The sequence below is a fragment of the Alternaria viburni genome (genome assembly GCF_023758015.1).
Source record: "Alternaria viburni strain BMP 2772 chromosome Unknown scaffold_24, whole genome shotgun sequence".
NCBI classification, from domain to species: domain Eukaryota; kingdom Fungi; phylum Ascomycota; class Dothideomycetes; order Pleosporales; family Pleosporaceae; genus Alternaria; species Alternaria viburni.
This window is the reverse complement of record NW_026055793.1, coordinates 334,148-348,808: the sequence shown is the minus strand read 5'-3', so window position 1 is coordinate 348,808 and position 14,661 is coordinate 334,148. Positions and strand designations below refer to the sequence as shown.

General features: G+C 52.9%; 3 protein-coding genes across 3 annotated transcripts; all 3 read left to right on the top strand.

Annotated features, from left to right (window-relative positions):
- Positions 1-44: 44 nt before the first annotated feature.
- On the top strand, positions 45-4,192 carry J4E79_009338 (uncharacterized protein; the record flags this gene model as incomplete). The annotated part of the gene is made up of 5 exons (XM_049358184.1): positions 45-180; positions 235-1,587; positions 2,816-3,907; positions 3,956-4,098; positions 4,166-4,192. The coding sequence occupies 5 exons, from the start codon at positions 45-47 to the stop codon at positions 4,190-4,192; spliced, it is 2,751 nt and encodes a 916-aa protein (XP_049207400.1).
- Positions 4,193-4,799: 607 nt separating this feature from the next.
- J4E79_009337 (uncharacterized protein) lies at positions 4,800-6,029 on the top strand (the record flags this gene model as incomplete). The annotated part of the gene is made up of 1 exon (XM_049358183.1): positions 4,800-6,029. The coding sequence occupies one exon, from the start codon at positions 4,800-4,802 to the stop codon at positions 6,027-6,029; it is 1,230 nt and encodes a 409-aa protein (XP_049207399.1).
- A 7,221-nt stretch (positions 6,030-13,250) lies between these two features.
- On the top strand, positions 13,251-13,872 carry J4E79_009336 (uncharacterized protein; the record flags this gene model as incomplete). Its single annotated transcript, XM_049358182.1, has 2 exons — positions 13,251-13,696; positions 13,800-13,872. The coding sequence occupies 2 exons, from the start codon at positions 13,251-13,253 to the stop codon at positions 13,870-13,872; spliced, it is 519 nt and encodes a 172-aa protein (XP_049207398.1).
- Positions 13,873-14,661: the final 789 nt, after the last annotated feature.

The window sequence follows — 14,661 nt, the reverse complement described above, 5'->3', positions numbered from 1 at the left end:
ACTTTTCGGCATTCAACCATCGCACCACAGTCACTCGATCGACGATGGCCGGCCAATCCAAGATCATTTCATCTGAAAGCGCACTGCTGCAGCTCCCGGAGGACATCTTCCACGACATAATTGTCAATTATGTACACACTGTTCGTGTCAGTGAAGCTTCGGCTACTCGTGCAGTTTGTAGTAAGATATACATCGGCATGATGATATCAATTCATATGCGCTAACGTTTTGTAGAGGTATTCGACGAAAAGATCCGCTATCAAATTGCCAATCACTTGCGTTTTGTCTACTTCGACTATGAATACGAATCCTTTCAGGAAGATTCCAGAGATTGCGACGCTGATAAGAGAGTCCTACATCACATGCTCCCCGAAATCCTCCAAAGCACTGTTCGAAAAGCCTTTAACGATCCGCTTGTTGCCTCTATCGAGGCACGCGCTGAAGCGGTCCTCAAGATCGAAGGCCGTCCCCACGATGAGAAGACCAAAACTCAATACGTCGAGTACATCTTCCAGTATGTGACCCGAGGAGGCAAGATAGCAGCTATCGATCGGGCACTTCGCTCGCCCAGCGACTATCCGCTTTCTAGTTCCACAGAACGGGCCGACCTAGTTGGCGCTGCCGCTGTAGGTAGCCTGGCGGTGGTGAAGCATCTTCTCGAGGAGAACGAGTCAGACTGGCCCTCGTGGCCATACTTCCGACAGCATGCGACCAACGACAACGTCTACATAGATCCTCTTCGAGCAGCAGCGTCTAATGGACACATCGAAGTCGTACAGCATCTACTCAAAGCGCTTAAAGACTTCGGAGGTGCAGAAAAGTGGACCGACACTTTTAAACACAGATTCCAGTGCATCCTCAACGCGGCTATTCAATCCAAACATCGCCAAACAATTCTTACGTTGGCAGTAGTCGCTAGGAAGAATGGAGTCTGTGACTCCAGCTTGACTCACGTGGGTTTAGCCTGTGCTGAAGTATGGATCGGGACTGCTATCAAGACCGGCTGTATGGAGACTTTTCAAACAGCTATGGCGGTAGTCGGGAGTACTGCCCCCATATCCGCAAAGACACTCGTAGCATATGCGATGCTCTTCGCGTGCGAGTACGGCGAAGTGGATATCCTTCGACACCTCATCGCCCATAACCCCAGCTGCTTCCAGCGGGAGGGTCCCGTAGCAGGTTCGGACATAGCCCGAAGGTACAAGACTAAAGTCGAACAGACTTTGGGTATCTCATGCATGCAAACTGCAGCCCAGTACCTCCAACGTCACATCATCGACGTACTTCTCGAACACGGCGTCTCCATCAACGCAGGCTCCCCTATCATACGCGCCATCGAGTTCGAAAACATCTCTATCGTTAAGTACATGCTCGACCACGGCGCGGAGTACAATCGGCATATCCACAAAGAATGCCTTGCACAGCTGGGTCATGGAGCCAATAGAGCCTTGAGCGAGTTCAAGGAAACGGATATGTTGCCTGTTGTTTTCTATCTCGTGGCTAAGCATATGGGGAAGCCGCGGTATTCGTTTCGTAAGAGCGGGGTGGAACAACGCCTTATGAGCTTTGTTGAAGATATGGAGGGTAGTGAGTTTTGGATGGGGAAGGTTGAGGCTGTACTTGGGAAAGAGATGTTCAATGAGCCGAGATGCATGGAGTATCAAAGGTTCGTCATGAATGAGTCGTGGGAGTGCTATCGGCGGAGAATATAGATGGTACAAGTGAAGTCATGCTCAGCGTTTACAAGCATTCACGAACGTAATGCGACACATCACAAATGAACTGTTCTAGCTAGGATACATAGCTTTAATTCATCAGTTATGATGCGGTCTTCCATACATCCGGTGTCATGAGTTTGCCGGCTTTAGTAAAGCTACACATATGTCGATGAGATAACGAGGAGGCAATGTTGAAGATTGCGAGCTCTAGATTACAAAGCTGCAGGCAGAGTAGGGCCTTCGACCAGCCCAGACCGCGGCTCTTTCGTGCCTGTCCGCTGGCAGAAACCCCCGAAGTGCAGCTTGCGACCCGAAAAGAACCATTTTCCAAGAGATGAACATCAATTATCCAAGTCCTGACTGGATCAATGGAAAGAGATGAATAAGGTGCAGCTGGAGTCGAGAATGTCGCAACCCCACATTCCGATTCGTCCTTAGCGCCTGCCTAGCGCAACCCTGAACATTGAAAGCCTCATTGGTGCATCTATCGTCGTCATTCTCCGCGGGATTCGTACTACTGACATCGAATATTCAAGTTCTGGTTGGGTCTACTCCAGGGCTGACACCTCACTGATCAATATTGCTCAGCCACAACGCCTTGATGTTCAATCCGTATCTGCCGCAACGCCGTTGTGCCGACACATCATGACCTGCAACGATTGGCCGTCGGGCCTCCCGTGCCTGGAAACCGGATGATGACCGGTGGGCGGAAATCGTCAGCTACACCCTGTTCCCACGTTTGCGCATTCGCGCAGTGGGTCTGACTGCTTGTGACAGCCATCAGGCATCCTTCAAGACCGCGATGTCTTCACCAACGTTGCCCTCTCCTTCTGCTCACACCCTGCCTTACTCTGGCAACTGCTCACACCAGCATTCCCCTCGGACGCCTCTAACAACTTTGCGCAATGTTCGCCATGGCATCATGCAGCCATGCGCAAGCCGGCCTACCAAGATTGAGCACAACCAAGCGAATATGTAGAAGGGATTCGCTGTCGTCTTCAAGGACCCGTGATTCGGGCTACAATAGCGATCCTGATTCTCTGTCACCCTTGGATGCGGGAACGTTGGATCAGGGTATTGCCTACTACAATTTCTAGCGAGAGCTCAGATCGCTAACGGCGCAGCAGACATATTTTTCGGACCTCCTCCCTGTGTGCCGAGCATTCTTGTCAACAACAAGGCTACCTTCTTCAAGAGATGCACCGTCGATAGGCCATGGTTGGTTGGACAGAACAACATCACCAGCAACCCTGCAGAAGTCGTTACCAACCAGACATTCCTCGACACCACGCCTCCAGAAGCTCCAAAAATAGGATCTGTCAAGACTCTTATTGATTGTGCACGTAAGGACAGCCCTAAAGACAGGCCAGCATCGGAAGACGAAGATATAGAGAGGTGGATCGACGACAATCTTCCATCAGCCAAGCGTCCCAGAGAAAGAGTAACATCCATCGTCTCCATCTCATCCACCAGCTCTTGCGACATGCATACCAACACGGACGTCAGCGAAGACGAAATGGAGCATGATGTTCGGCCAATACAACCATCTCCAGCACCCATGCAGAAAATCATTGAGCTCATCCTGCGCAAGGTCGAAATCAACCTCCGCAATGCAGCTCACAAGCAATGTACCGGACGCAGCGCCGCGCACAACCAAGCTAGATCCACACTGCCATCGGGTCAGAGTAGCCGCAAGACGTCTGTGAGCTCAGGATCAAAGCGCAAGTCCCGTTTGGAGGGCAGCCCACCACCAGAAGATGATGACGAAGATGGAGCAAGCAAGCGACGCCGTGGATCAACGACCACTACCGATGAGTCCGAGACCGGTGCGAGGTTCGCATGTCCTTTTTACAAACACGACCCGGATCGGCATCGCAACAGGAGAACCTGTCCCGGGCCTGGCTGGCCCACGGTTCATCGAATGAAAGAGCATCTCTATCGATCACATTCCCAACCGATATTCTGTCCAATCTGCTACGCGACTTTCAAGTCAGACAAGGAGCAATCGAGTCACGTGCGTCTGCAGCAATGCGAGAGATCATTACCTCAGCAGATCGAAGGGATCGATCGCGAGACTGTCTGGACGCTGAGGAAGCGCACCACCGCGCTGAGACTAGAGGAAGACAAATGGAGAGACGTGTATCAGGTTCTCTTCCCAGACGTATCTGCCGCCGAAATACCCAGTCCCTGTAAGCCATCGCGTCACGCTGGATCCTTAACTTGCTAACAATCATCAGTCTACGATTGCGACTCGCCTAGCGAAACTTCGCGACGCTTCCGCAGAGACCTTCTGCGCCGCGTACAAGAAGAGCTACTCATGGAATCCGGACAAGTCCCCACTCCAGCCGAGCAACAGCTCCTACAACGCGTGGCGCAGATAGTGCGCCGTTGCGAGCACGATCTACTGAATCAAGCGCAGCCGCCATCTTCCCCACCCTCCAACCCAGACCGACGTGCAAGTGCCAGCTCTATAAATAGCTCGTACCAAGCCACGCCCCTACCCGCAGCCACTCCGGCCTTCCAGAGGCCATCCCTAGCTGTACCACCCACGGTGACTGGGCGGGAACATAGATATGATTCTCTTGTTGAAGCAGATGCAGCGCCGTATATACCAGAGCCTACGATGGAGTTTGGTGATGTGGTTTGGAATGATCCGCCGTATGTTTTCGGCACGGGGATTAATTGGGAGGCTGTTTTTCCGCCTGCGCCTGAGACGCAGTATCTCGGGAGTGATGAGGGGGCTACGAATTTTTCGGTGCCGATGTGGACGTAGGCGGTATCTGTTGTACGGTCGGAGATAGCATCCATCTCATAAACTGGTGGATAGTTTAGAGCATTTGGTGGATTCAACCATCTCGTAGATACAGTTGCAAAATATACAACCGGCTCTCCATGATGGTGTTGCTCGATAACTCATGTCAAAGCAGACGGGACTTCATTACCCAGGAATGCACGTGTAGTTTCGGCATGCCAAGTGATTGTGGTTGCGACGTCATGAACCAAAAAATCATAGCGCGGCCCGAGTCAGGTGTCGCGTCTTTCGTCTCGCACAGGGTCTATACAAACTCTCATCGCGCCACCATGGCACCCAGAATGCGCATACCCACTGTCGAATTCCGATCGCTCCTCCTACCGCCCGTACGAATCCCGATACGCGCCCTCCAGACATTATATCGCCCGCAATGCGCCCGTCACGTACCGCGCCCCGCCTGTCCCACCCAGCGCCTCGAGCAGCGCCGGGCGCTCAACCTCTACAAAACGGCCAAGGCCAAGACAGTCCTCGGACAGCACAAAGTCCTCAACTTTAGCTCGTGGGAGATTGAAATTCTAGCGCCACTGCAAAGTGTAGAGCACCGAGTCAAACTATGGCAGACAGACAAGAAGGCTAAGAAGCTGTCCGTAATAGCGGAGAGCGCCTCCTTCGAAGAACTCCTCACACAACATGTCGGACCCGGGAAAATGCTCTACTGCCTCGGCGAGATCAAGAAAGGAATGGCAAAGACACACATCGACGACCCAGAGCGGCCAATACCCGAAGAGTTGCAAGACTTCGCCATCCACAACGCCTACACCTACCGCGCCCCAAAGACGGCGGGGCAAAAAGGCAAACAAATCGGCGGCCTGAAAAACATCATCCTCAACGAGTCCAGCCCCGTCGAATACTTCAGAATGTGCATGGACCGCGCCTACCAGTTCATTGAAGCCGGGCACGCAGTCGAATTCCGGCTGCGCCTACAAGGAAAGATGCTCCTGAAAGAAGAGCGCATCAAGCCCGCAGGACCAGAGCGCTGGCTATGGATGCACTCTCACTTCCCGCACCTGCGCCCGGAAATCATCATGAAAAGCATGCCAGAAGACACACGCTACCTCATCAACCCCGTTTCCGACGGCCGCCTCGTCCAATGGGTCGCCGTCGCAGGCCACAAAGCGGAACCAGCTATCAACCTCGACAAACGCCTCTTCCGCATCAAGGACTCTGTGACCTCATCCATCAAATCGGGGAACCAGGCCATGTTACCCAGGATCATGCGGCAGCAGCTCAGGAATCAGGGGTTGGAGGATTATAGTATTAATACTGGGTTGCCGAGGGAGCAGGCGAGGGCGAAGCATGGGAAGGGGGGCAAGAGGGTACTGAGTGGCGAGGAGAAGAAGTGGCTTAAGAGGGATGAGGAGACGGATGGGTTTTTGGTGCCGGATCCGGATGCGGAACTGCCGATAAGGAGGTTGGATGATAGGAGGGATAAGAGGGGTGAGGGGCAGAGGTGGGAGCAGAGGGGGTATATTGGGAATAAGAATAGTCCTAAGTATTAGGTGTGGGAGATTTGGTGACGTGGAGGAGGTTGTGGGGTATAAAAAGAATGGACGTGTTTCAATGCCCGATAACACGTGCCATGGAAAGGGAAAAGCGTGAAACTTTCTAAAGGTCATGGCCAGGCCACCTTAAGAGTTGTAATTGTATGGGAAGTACTCCTTTCTATATAGAACGTTTCATCAAGCTACTGATAGAGAGGGATCTATGACTTGTTGTGTAGTGTAGCGTTGTAACTCAAGCGATGGGCTCTTCTCCACAATCTCGCACACATTCTTCGTACGCCTATCGGAAGTGACATCTGAAGAATAGAGTGCACCTTTAACTTAGACTGCGGTCTGGTCCTAGGTTGGGCTTGGTCTTTGAGATTGTACTTTGGTATACGGTATGATTGCAATAGCTTCAATAGTGAAGTGACGTCGACTAAACAGATGCGACATAATCAATATGTATTTATGTGATAGAGAATATGTTGGAAATGTCGCGTTTTCCTCGTTTAACCCTGTGTACTACGTTCCACCAAACTCACATGTATGACAAAAGTTTTAGTGTTGGTGTTGTGTTGGTGACGGCTTGGCAGGCAACATTGGGCAGTGACCACATCTCTGGGCCGGACGGCGGACATGGATACGGCCGATCATGTTTATCCACCCAAGCCACTCCTTATTCCGCGACCGTCCGTTGCACATGCATGCGTGCCAGTGAACGACCCGCCGCGCGAATAATGCCGCGACCCTGATTTCTCCCGCCCACTCCATCAATCCCCCAACTATCCTAAGTCATCGCCCTCCCCCGCCGCTCGTCATCGCCGCCGCTGCCACCGACGCCGAGGCCGCGTTCCATATCCCAGTCAATCGCTGCCGCTTACCTCGATCGAACCCGCAACGTCACCACCTTGAGCCTCGATGAACGCAGCGCGGCAGGCGTGTCGCCCCAAGCACCAGGTCCTGGTCCTAAAATGCTACCCCAAGGTGCAGAAGAGCGATGCCGAGGCCAAGGCCAATTCGAGCGAGTTGAGCTACCTGCTCTTCTACGCCAGCACGCGCCGCAGTAAGCTGCAGAAGGTCGTCGACTTTCTAGACAAGCGGGCGACCAAGGATGTGTGGAAGGTCCGGACGGGCAATGTGCAGGTCACCATGCAGATCATCAAGGCGCTGATTGAGAAGTGCCCGCGCGACCTCCCCCTCTATGCCACCGCTGTCCTGCATATCCTGCGCACTATCCTCAATTCCAACGACGTTACTATGGTCGAGGAGTCAGTGCCCACCTTCGAAGCCCTATGCGCGCATCAGGACCCCGCCGCCCTCGCAGCCGACCAGGACTACATCAAGAAGTACGAGGAGATAGTACAACTATACGCCCAATTCGCGTCCAAGGAGACGGTCAAGACGGGCAAGGCTCCAGTCAGCTGGCCGGTCGCGATCAGATACCGGAAGGCTGGGCTGCAGGCGCTCAAGGCTGTTGCCTCGTCTGAGTCACTGGGGTCTGAGACCGGGCGTCAACTGGGCGCTGTCATACCAGTCATCCTCCTCAACATACACTCGGAGAGCGGCGCGTATCTCAAGCGGTTGGAGACGCGGGAAGCCACCAAGGGCGAACATGAGAAGGAGCTGGCATTGCGACGGCGGCAGAGTGTGTCCACCGCGCGGACCGACGACGACGACGGCGACCCGATTGCGGCATCTGGCACAACGGAGGATGCGGATAAGCTTGCGGAAGAGGAGGTGGGAGTGCTCGCGCTCCAGGCCCTGAGGAGCATATTCCAGGGTGTGAACAGAGGACAGCTCCGGCTTGCGACGTCCGCTGTGCTCAAGTTCATCGGATCACATGTCAAGAGCCTGCAAGAAGCTGCACCGAACGAGAGCAGCCACTGGGCGACTACACTTATGGCCATGATCTGCGCATGGGTCCCCGTACAAGACCGATACACCATCCTAGTAGGCGCAGTGGAAGCCCTGGTCCGCAGTCCAATCGTAGAAGATGACCTCGAACGGCAGCTGACTCTGGCGACGATCATCGACTACCTCCTGGCCTCGACGATCAACTTCATCGGACTGAGTGTCATGGACGTCCTGGTCGGGCTTATTTCTCACTCATTGCTACTCCTCCAGCTTGGCGGACCGGGATCAAACATCGTACCGCATCATCAGCAGACAACATCTGTCGTATCGGAGAAGGAGGGTAGCAATGAATCGTCGACGGCCAATCTGGATAGTGTCGTTATGGAAGTCGTCAAGAAGCCTTCTGATGCGAGGATGCAGCTTCTGGACACAGTGCAGAGATGCATGGCGGATCTCGCGACGCATGTATACTACACTGATCAGATCTCTGATATGGTGGAAGCGATACTGAGCCGACTCAAGCCATCGCGGCTTTCGAGCGTTTCCTCCACCACCGAAGCGATACAAAACCCGGAAGGTGCGATAGATGCTGTTGCTGATTCCATCAGTATGCAGGAGAAGACGCACGTGGATCGGTTCTTCTCCTTCGAAACAGCACGCATTACTGCTCTCGATGCTGTCAAGGCCATCATTAAGACGGCGAACACCCGAAGACCAGATGGCTCATCGGCTTCTGTGTCGCGGAGCAAAGTTGGCGTGAGCGTTTGGGAAGGCACACAATGGCTTCTGCGCGATCCGAGTGGTCAGGTCAGGAAAGCATACGTCGATACGCTGATCACCTGGCTGAACACGGAGAAGGACAAAGAAGATTTGAAGATTGTGGACAACTACAGGCGGAAGGAGAAGGAGAATGAGAAGAATGCGCTGGCTAGACGTGCGGTCTCGAATGCTTCGAACAGGGAGAGGGTGTCGAAACGTGGTAGGGACACGTTTTTGCCATTGCTCCATCTGGCGGTATACGAGAATGCGCTCCACTATGTCGACTCTGAGGCGGACTACCTGCTCCTCCACCTACTGCTCACTACTCTGGTGAACAGACTCGGAGTGAATGCAGCGAGGAGTGGACTGCCAATGATCATGCGGCTGCAAGAGGACATCGTTACCATCGAAGATCCTGGTGCTAAGCTGCGCCTGGGAAGCTTGGTACACGGATACCTCTGGGCACTCAGCATGACCCTGGACTTTGAAGTTTCTTCTGTCGGTCGCGCCCTCCACAACGAGATCACGCGCAGAAGCAGCAAGGGTCTTTGGATGAAGAGCATACGCGTCCCACCAATGCCGATCGAGCTGATAGAAACGCCTCACCCCACACCTGTCGCTATTCCGTCAGAGATTGTGGAGAACGAAGCGCTCAAACCCTTTGACAACCGCGAGGCATTGGTCGAGAAAATATCGGAAGGTTATTCGACTTCCCTATACTCGCCGCCTTCATCGCCGCCGGGATCACCTGGCCGTACGGTGTCTGCGTCTATTCCTACCATTCATCAACCGACACAACCCGTGAGCCAGCAGAGCGCACCGGAACTTTCGTTCAAGGTCCGAGAAGATCTTTTGGCGAACTGGAGCCGCGAGGATTGCTTGTCTTCTCACACGAAGGATTCATCATCTGCCTCAATCTCTGGTTCCAAGACCGGTACTCATTACACTGCCGCTACGCAAAAGAACAACTTCCTCGGTGTCAACATCCCCAATGGCAATCTCGATAGCAATGGTAGCTCGCCAGCCCAAAGCCCTCGACGCGCACACAGCAGACCTCCATCCGCGGCATACGGTCTGGTAGGCCGTCTCTCCTCGCCAAACCGAAGCCGCAGTCCAGGCGACACACCCAACAGCTCCTCCTCCCTGCGCTCCACAGTCCGAGTCGACGACCTCCGCCGCGCACTCTCCACATCCGGCGGCGGCGCCCCTCGAACAGGCTATTCGCACCGCGCCCCCTCACACCGGCACCGCAAATCTTCTTCTGACCACGCATCCTCCGCCTCTGATTCGCTCGTCAGCGTGCATTCTCTTTCGGATGCTTCTTTCATAACAACACACCCCCCAGCCACCGATTCCCAACAACAACTTCAGAATCCTGAGAGTCCAACTACGCCTGCTGCGACGCTTACTCCTCGCCCGGAAATGACTGCGGGAATGAACTTCAATACGAACAATAACAACGGAGGAGGTGGTGGTGCAGCGAACCCAAAAGAAGGTACCTACACAATGACAAACCTCCCCCCTGTCCCTCCCATCCCAGAAGAACTCCGCACCTCGCCAAACGGCCACGGTCAAAACAGTCAAAGCGACACCCGCGATTTCGCGACGAGACCCAAGACCGCGCCGAATGGAAGTAAAGCCGGGAGGTCAAGAAGTGTGAAGAGTGGGGTTAGTAGGGGAAGGAGTGGGGAAAGGAGAAAGGGGAGTGAGGCGAAGGGTATGGTGGGCGGTGGGAGTAAACCGGATTTTACCGGGTTTTTGGATAGTATTGGCGTTGAGGATGGGGATGAGGAGGATGATGGGAGTTTGGGGGGCAGTGTGGTGGAGAGTGTGGGGACGGGGGGTGGGGTGGGCAGGGCGCCTTATTAGTTTTGAGACGCGACGTGAGGTTGGGGTGTGGTAGGGGTAGTGATGGAAGGGGAGAGGTGAGGTTTGGTGTGCTGTGTATTCTTTTTCTTTTCTTTGAGATTCAACACATCTTTTTGAAGTTGTTGATTTTGGCTGTGTATACCTTGTCTCCTTTGTCTCGACTCGACTCTTGTTTCCTGTGTACTAGAGGTAGGGAGAAGGAAAGGAAGAAAACGGAAGAAGAGGGCAGGAGAAGAGGAGAGAAGTAGAAGATCCGGCTTCGGCTTACGATAATACCATTTGTGTTCACTCTGTTTTAAGATGTTGGGTTTGTTAGGTGACGCGATGCGCTTATTTAGAGCCTATCTAATGGCACCATAACTTTGAGTAGACTGGTGTATAATTCGTGATGTTACTCGGTGTCTTGATGAAGGGGTCATGTTATTCCCGAAAGTGAAGTCGAATGATGGCACTAGCGGCTAGTCTAATCGCTATCTTCATGGGTTCTCGCGTTCAAGAGTCGATGATTCTATGACACAGTGTTCATTCCACACACGAGGGTGTGTCAATAATTCCTGGGTGGGTGGGGGAGGTGGACGGACGGTGGTGAAGGTCATATCGACGCTGACCTTCCATCTATCTAGCAGTTGTCCATTCCATATACGAGAGTATTTCAAGGTTTCCCGATGTGATAAGTTAAACTTGACGTTGACATATCCGCGTGGTGCAAACGAGGTATGGTTGTCGAGCGTACATAAATACCCCCTTGGCCCCTCTTTACTCATCTACATCAATACAGCAACTGCCACGTCAGAACACGAAGCAAAGAAAGATTACGCACCAACATCAATCAAGACAAGCATCCCAGACTACCACCACCTAACGATGCACTTCTTCACCCTTTCCACTTTCCTCAGTGGCCTCGCCCTCACCTCCGCTATGCCCCTTATACCCCAAAACCACCACGGAGTAAGCCCATACCTCGCGCCCTCTCAATCCCCCGAACACTGTACCACGGTACACCCCGTTCCCAGCGTAAAATGGTGCCTGTGGCCCGCGTTTACAAAGGAGTGCCACTCGCGCGCCTTCGAGCAAGAGCCGTGGTGCGAGAATTTCGGCGAATATAAAGATAGACCTCGCTCCATCGGTCCCGATATGGGTAAGTTGTTTAATTTAAGTTGTTTCCCTATCTGGACGATATGTGCATTTCGCATTATGGGCATTTGCTGATTTTTTGGGATTCGTGTTAGGCGGCCACTGCAGGTTGTACAAAGAGGAGAACTGCAAGGACGATGATGCAGTGGAGATTTGGGAGGGGAAGGGGGCGGAGCCGATTCAGTGTCCGGGCTTGTCGGCTGTGGGGAACCCGATTTGGTTTAAGAGTATGAAGTGTAGGAAGGATTAGACGGTGGTGTGGGGGGGTTTTCTTCCTTTATCACGGCGTGTTGGGTTCTTATTTTTGCTTTCTTTGATGGTTAGAGCAGAGATTTGGGCGTTGAGTTAAAGCTGGTGGATACTGGCTCAGCTATCTGCGGTGTTTATGTCCTTGATGCGTTTGGTGCTACTTCTTCGGGACTGAATTCATAATTTGTATACAACATGTAAATCAGGCAAGATGTCAATTCAGTGATTCATTCCATACAAACATAATACAGTAGATGAGCTAAACGTCAAGCAAGCACAACCTGGCGGACACACACCGCGTTGCAAACTCCCCATCTTCCTCCGCCTTCCACGAACGACCCCGAATTCCCACCTACACCACCCTTCATTGAACCCTCCCCGGATAATTATCACCCCCACTACCCTGGTATTCCCCTCCACTAGATCCATCCGAGTTCTGCGTCCCCTCGTTCTCCGTCCCCTCGTTCTCCGTCCTACATCTCATACTACCAAACCAATCCGGCTTCCCAGCATCACTCATACCCGCGCACTCCAACTTCGTCGTCGTATCGTCCTTCCAGATGCTGACCGGATCACCCCCACATTTGCTGTCCTTGAACAACTCGCAGTACCCACCGTGCTGAGGGCGGATGGAAAGGGGGCGCCTTTCTGGGTTTGCGTCGAAAGCTAGGCACAAGTCTCGGTCGGGGTAGTAGGCGTGCCATTCGCAGGGCCCGTTGAAGTTTGTGCTCAGGCAGTAGGTTACGCCGGCTGTGGTGCCTTCGGCTCCGGGCTTACAGTCTGGTTGGTCTTGGTTGGACGTGTCTGGGTAGGGGCTGATAGCGAAGGGGAGAGCCGTTGCAGCGGTGATGATGAGGGGGAAGAGGGTGAGTGGGTGCATTGTGGTGTGAGAGAAGTGCGACTTCGTGTTGGTTGTTGATAATTTCTATGGATGCCGTGCTGTGTTGATGCGAGAGTTCTTGTAAAGTGGATATTGCGTGTCAGGATGAAGGAAGGAAGAAGTATGCTGTCAGGCCTATTTATGTCTGCTTTTTGCATTATACAGTGCTGTTCATTACCGCATTCAATGTTAGGAATCTCGACTTTGGTCGGCGCTTTGATATGGCGTTGTGAAGTTCGGTTGTGATCGAGTGGATTGGAAGGGACGCATCGTGCTGTTCATGTCGTGGTCGTTATTGAAAAGAAGGACGCCAATGTAACATGTTATCATCACATTTTCGCCGCCCAAGGAGGATATATATTAGGGTTTTACTCACGCGTCAGTATCTTTCCACCTCTTCTACACCATTCTGCCAGCAACTAATAAGAGCCGCCGCTACCTCAAGAATAGGCATCCTTCTTGCTGTCTAAACTCGAACTCAACTGGTCGATATGCTGCCCATTTACCCTACATACCTAACCAGCATCTTCTTCGCCATCACCGCTTCGACCCCCGTCAACACGCCCACAAGAGATACCATCGTTGTCCAAGTAATCCCAGCCACTGGCGGCGGTTTCAGCGGCAGTAACGCCGACCTACGCACCTTCACCGACCCAAACTCCCCTGTCTGCGATGTCAAAGTAGGCCGACCTGGCGGCGTCTACATCTGCCCCGGTCCAAACTTCACTCCTTCTGCAACTCAAACATGCAAGTGGTGGCCACCTCCTGCTGCTGCTGACGAAACAGTCTGCATTTCCTACCAAAAAGAGATCGGTCATGCTCTGAGTCGTCCTCAGTCTATCGGACCTGACCCGGGTGGCTACTGCCTTCTATACCAGGAGCCGGATTGCAAGAATGGGGCGCAAGCTCATATCGTAACTAATGGACAAACGTATAAGTAAGTTGAGCGAGATGATGAAATAATCAGGAAGCATGCTAATTCTGGTAGTACTATTGGGTGTCCTGGGTTGAACGGTGACTTTGGCATTGTGAGTTTGCAGTGTTGGCCGAATACGCGGCGGTGGAAGTGACCTCGACATGGCTGAGTGGCGGATAATTGAACAAATGTTGTGATTTTGACTGTGGCATGTTGCGTTTATATATTTGTGGTAGGGGTCGGTTGTAGGCGCGAATAAACATGTGGAGTCTTGGGTTCAGATCAGCAGGCGTTTTGTGACAGTTTCGAAGTGCGCACGGAATGAGTTGTTTGATGACGTAATCCACACGCACTAGGCGGAGGGAGGTTTTCGATCCTCTACCATTAACCATGCACCATAGTTCTTGGTATCACCATCACCTGACGTCGTTTCGGTACTGCGTTCGTAGTGTCAGTCTCGCATCCACTGACTAGGTGCCAAACCTCGCGTCACCACTTGACTCCAGCACCACGTCGTTACACCACACCTGGACAGCCAGCTCACTAAAGAACTAACACTTAAGCATCGATGTGTAGAAGGAAACGCGGCACCAGTCATATCTCCAGAAGAATCCATCGGAGTAGCGCGTAAATGCGTCGTGACAGAACCTTGGTTGCTTTCTTCCACTCTGGAGAGGTAGCGCAGCCATCGCTTTGTGGCTCACCTCATCGTTTCATCAAAATAACATTTTCGATAGCCAGACATACCAGCCGCTCAAATTCATGGAAACAAAATCACAAATGTCGCCCTCAGATACCCCAGCATCGCGCCCGAAGCTGCCGGAGTCGGTCCACCAATATTCATCACGACTAGACGCATCGCAAGGACCTCTGCGCGCAACCTCAGACGGTGTGTTGGTTAAGGAACAGACTGGCGATTATGTCAATCTCGACCTTCCACTGCGCAACCGCGACGCTCTTGAGCCTGCACCCACAACGGGTATGGC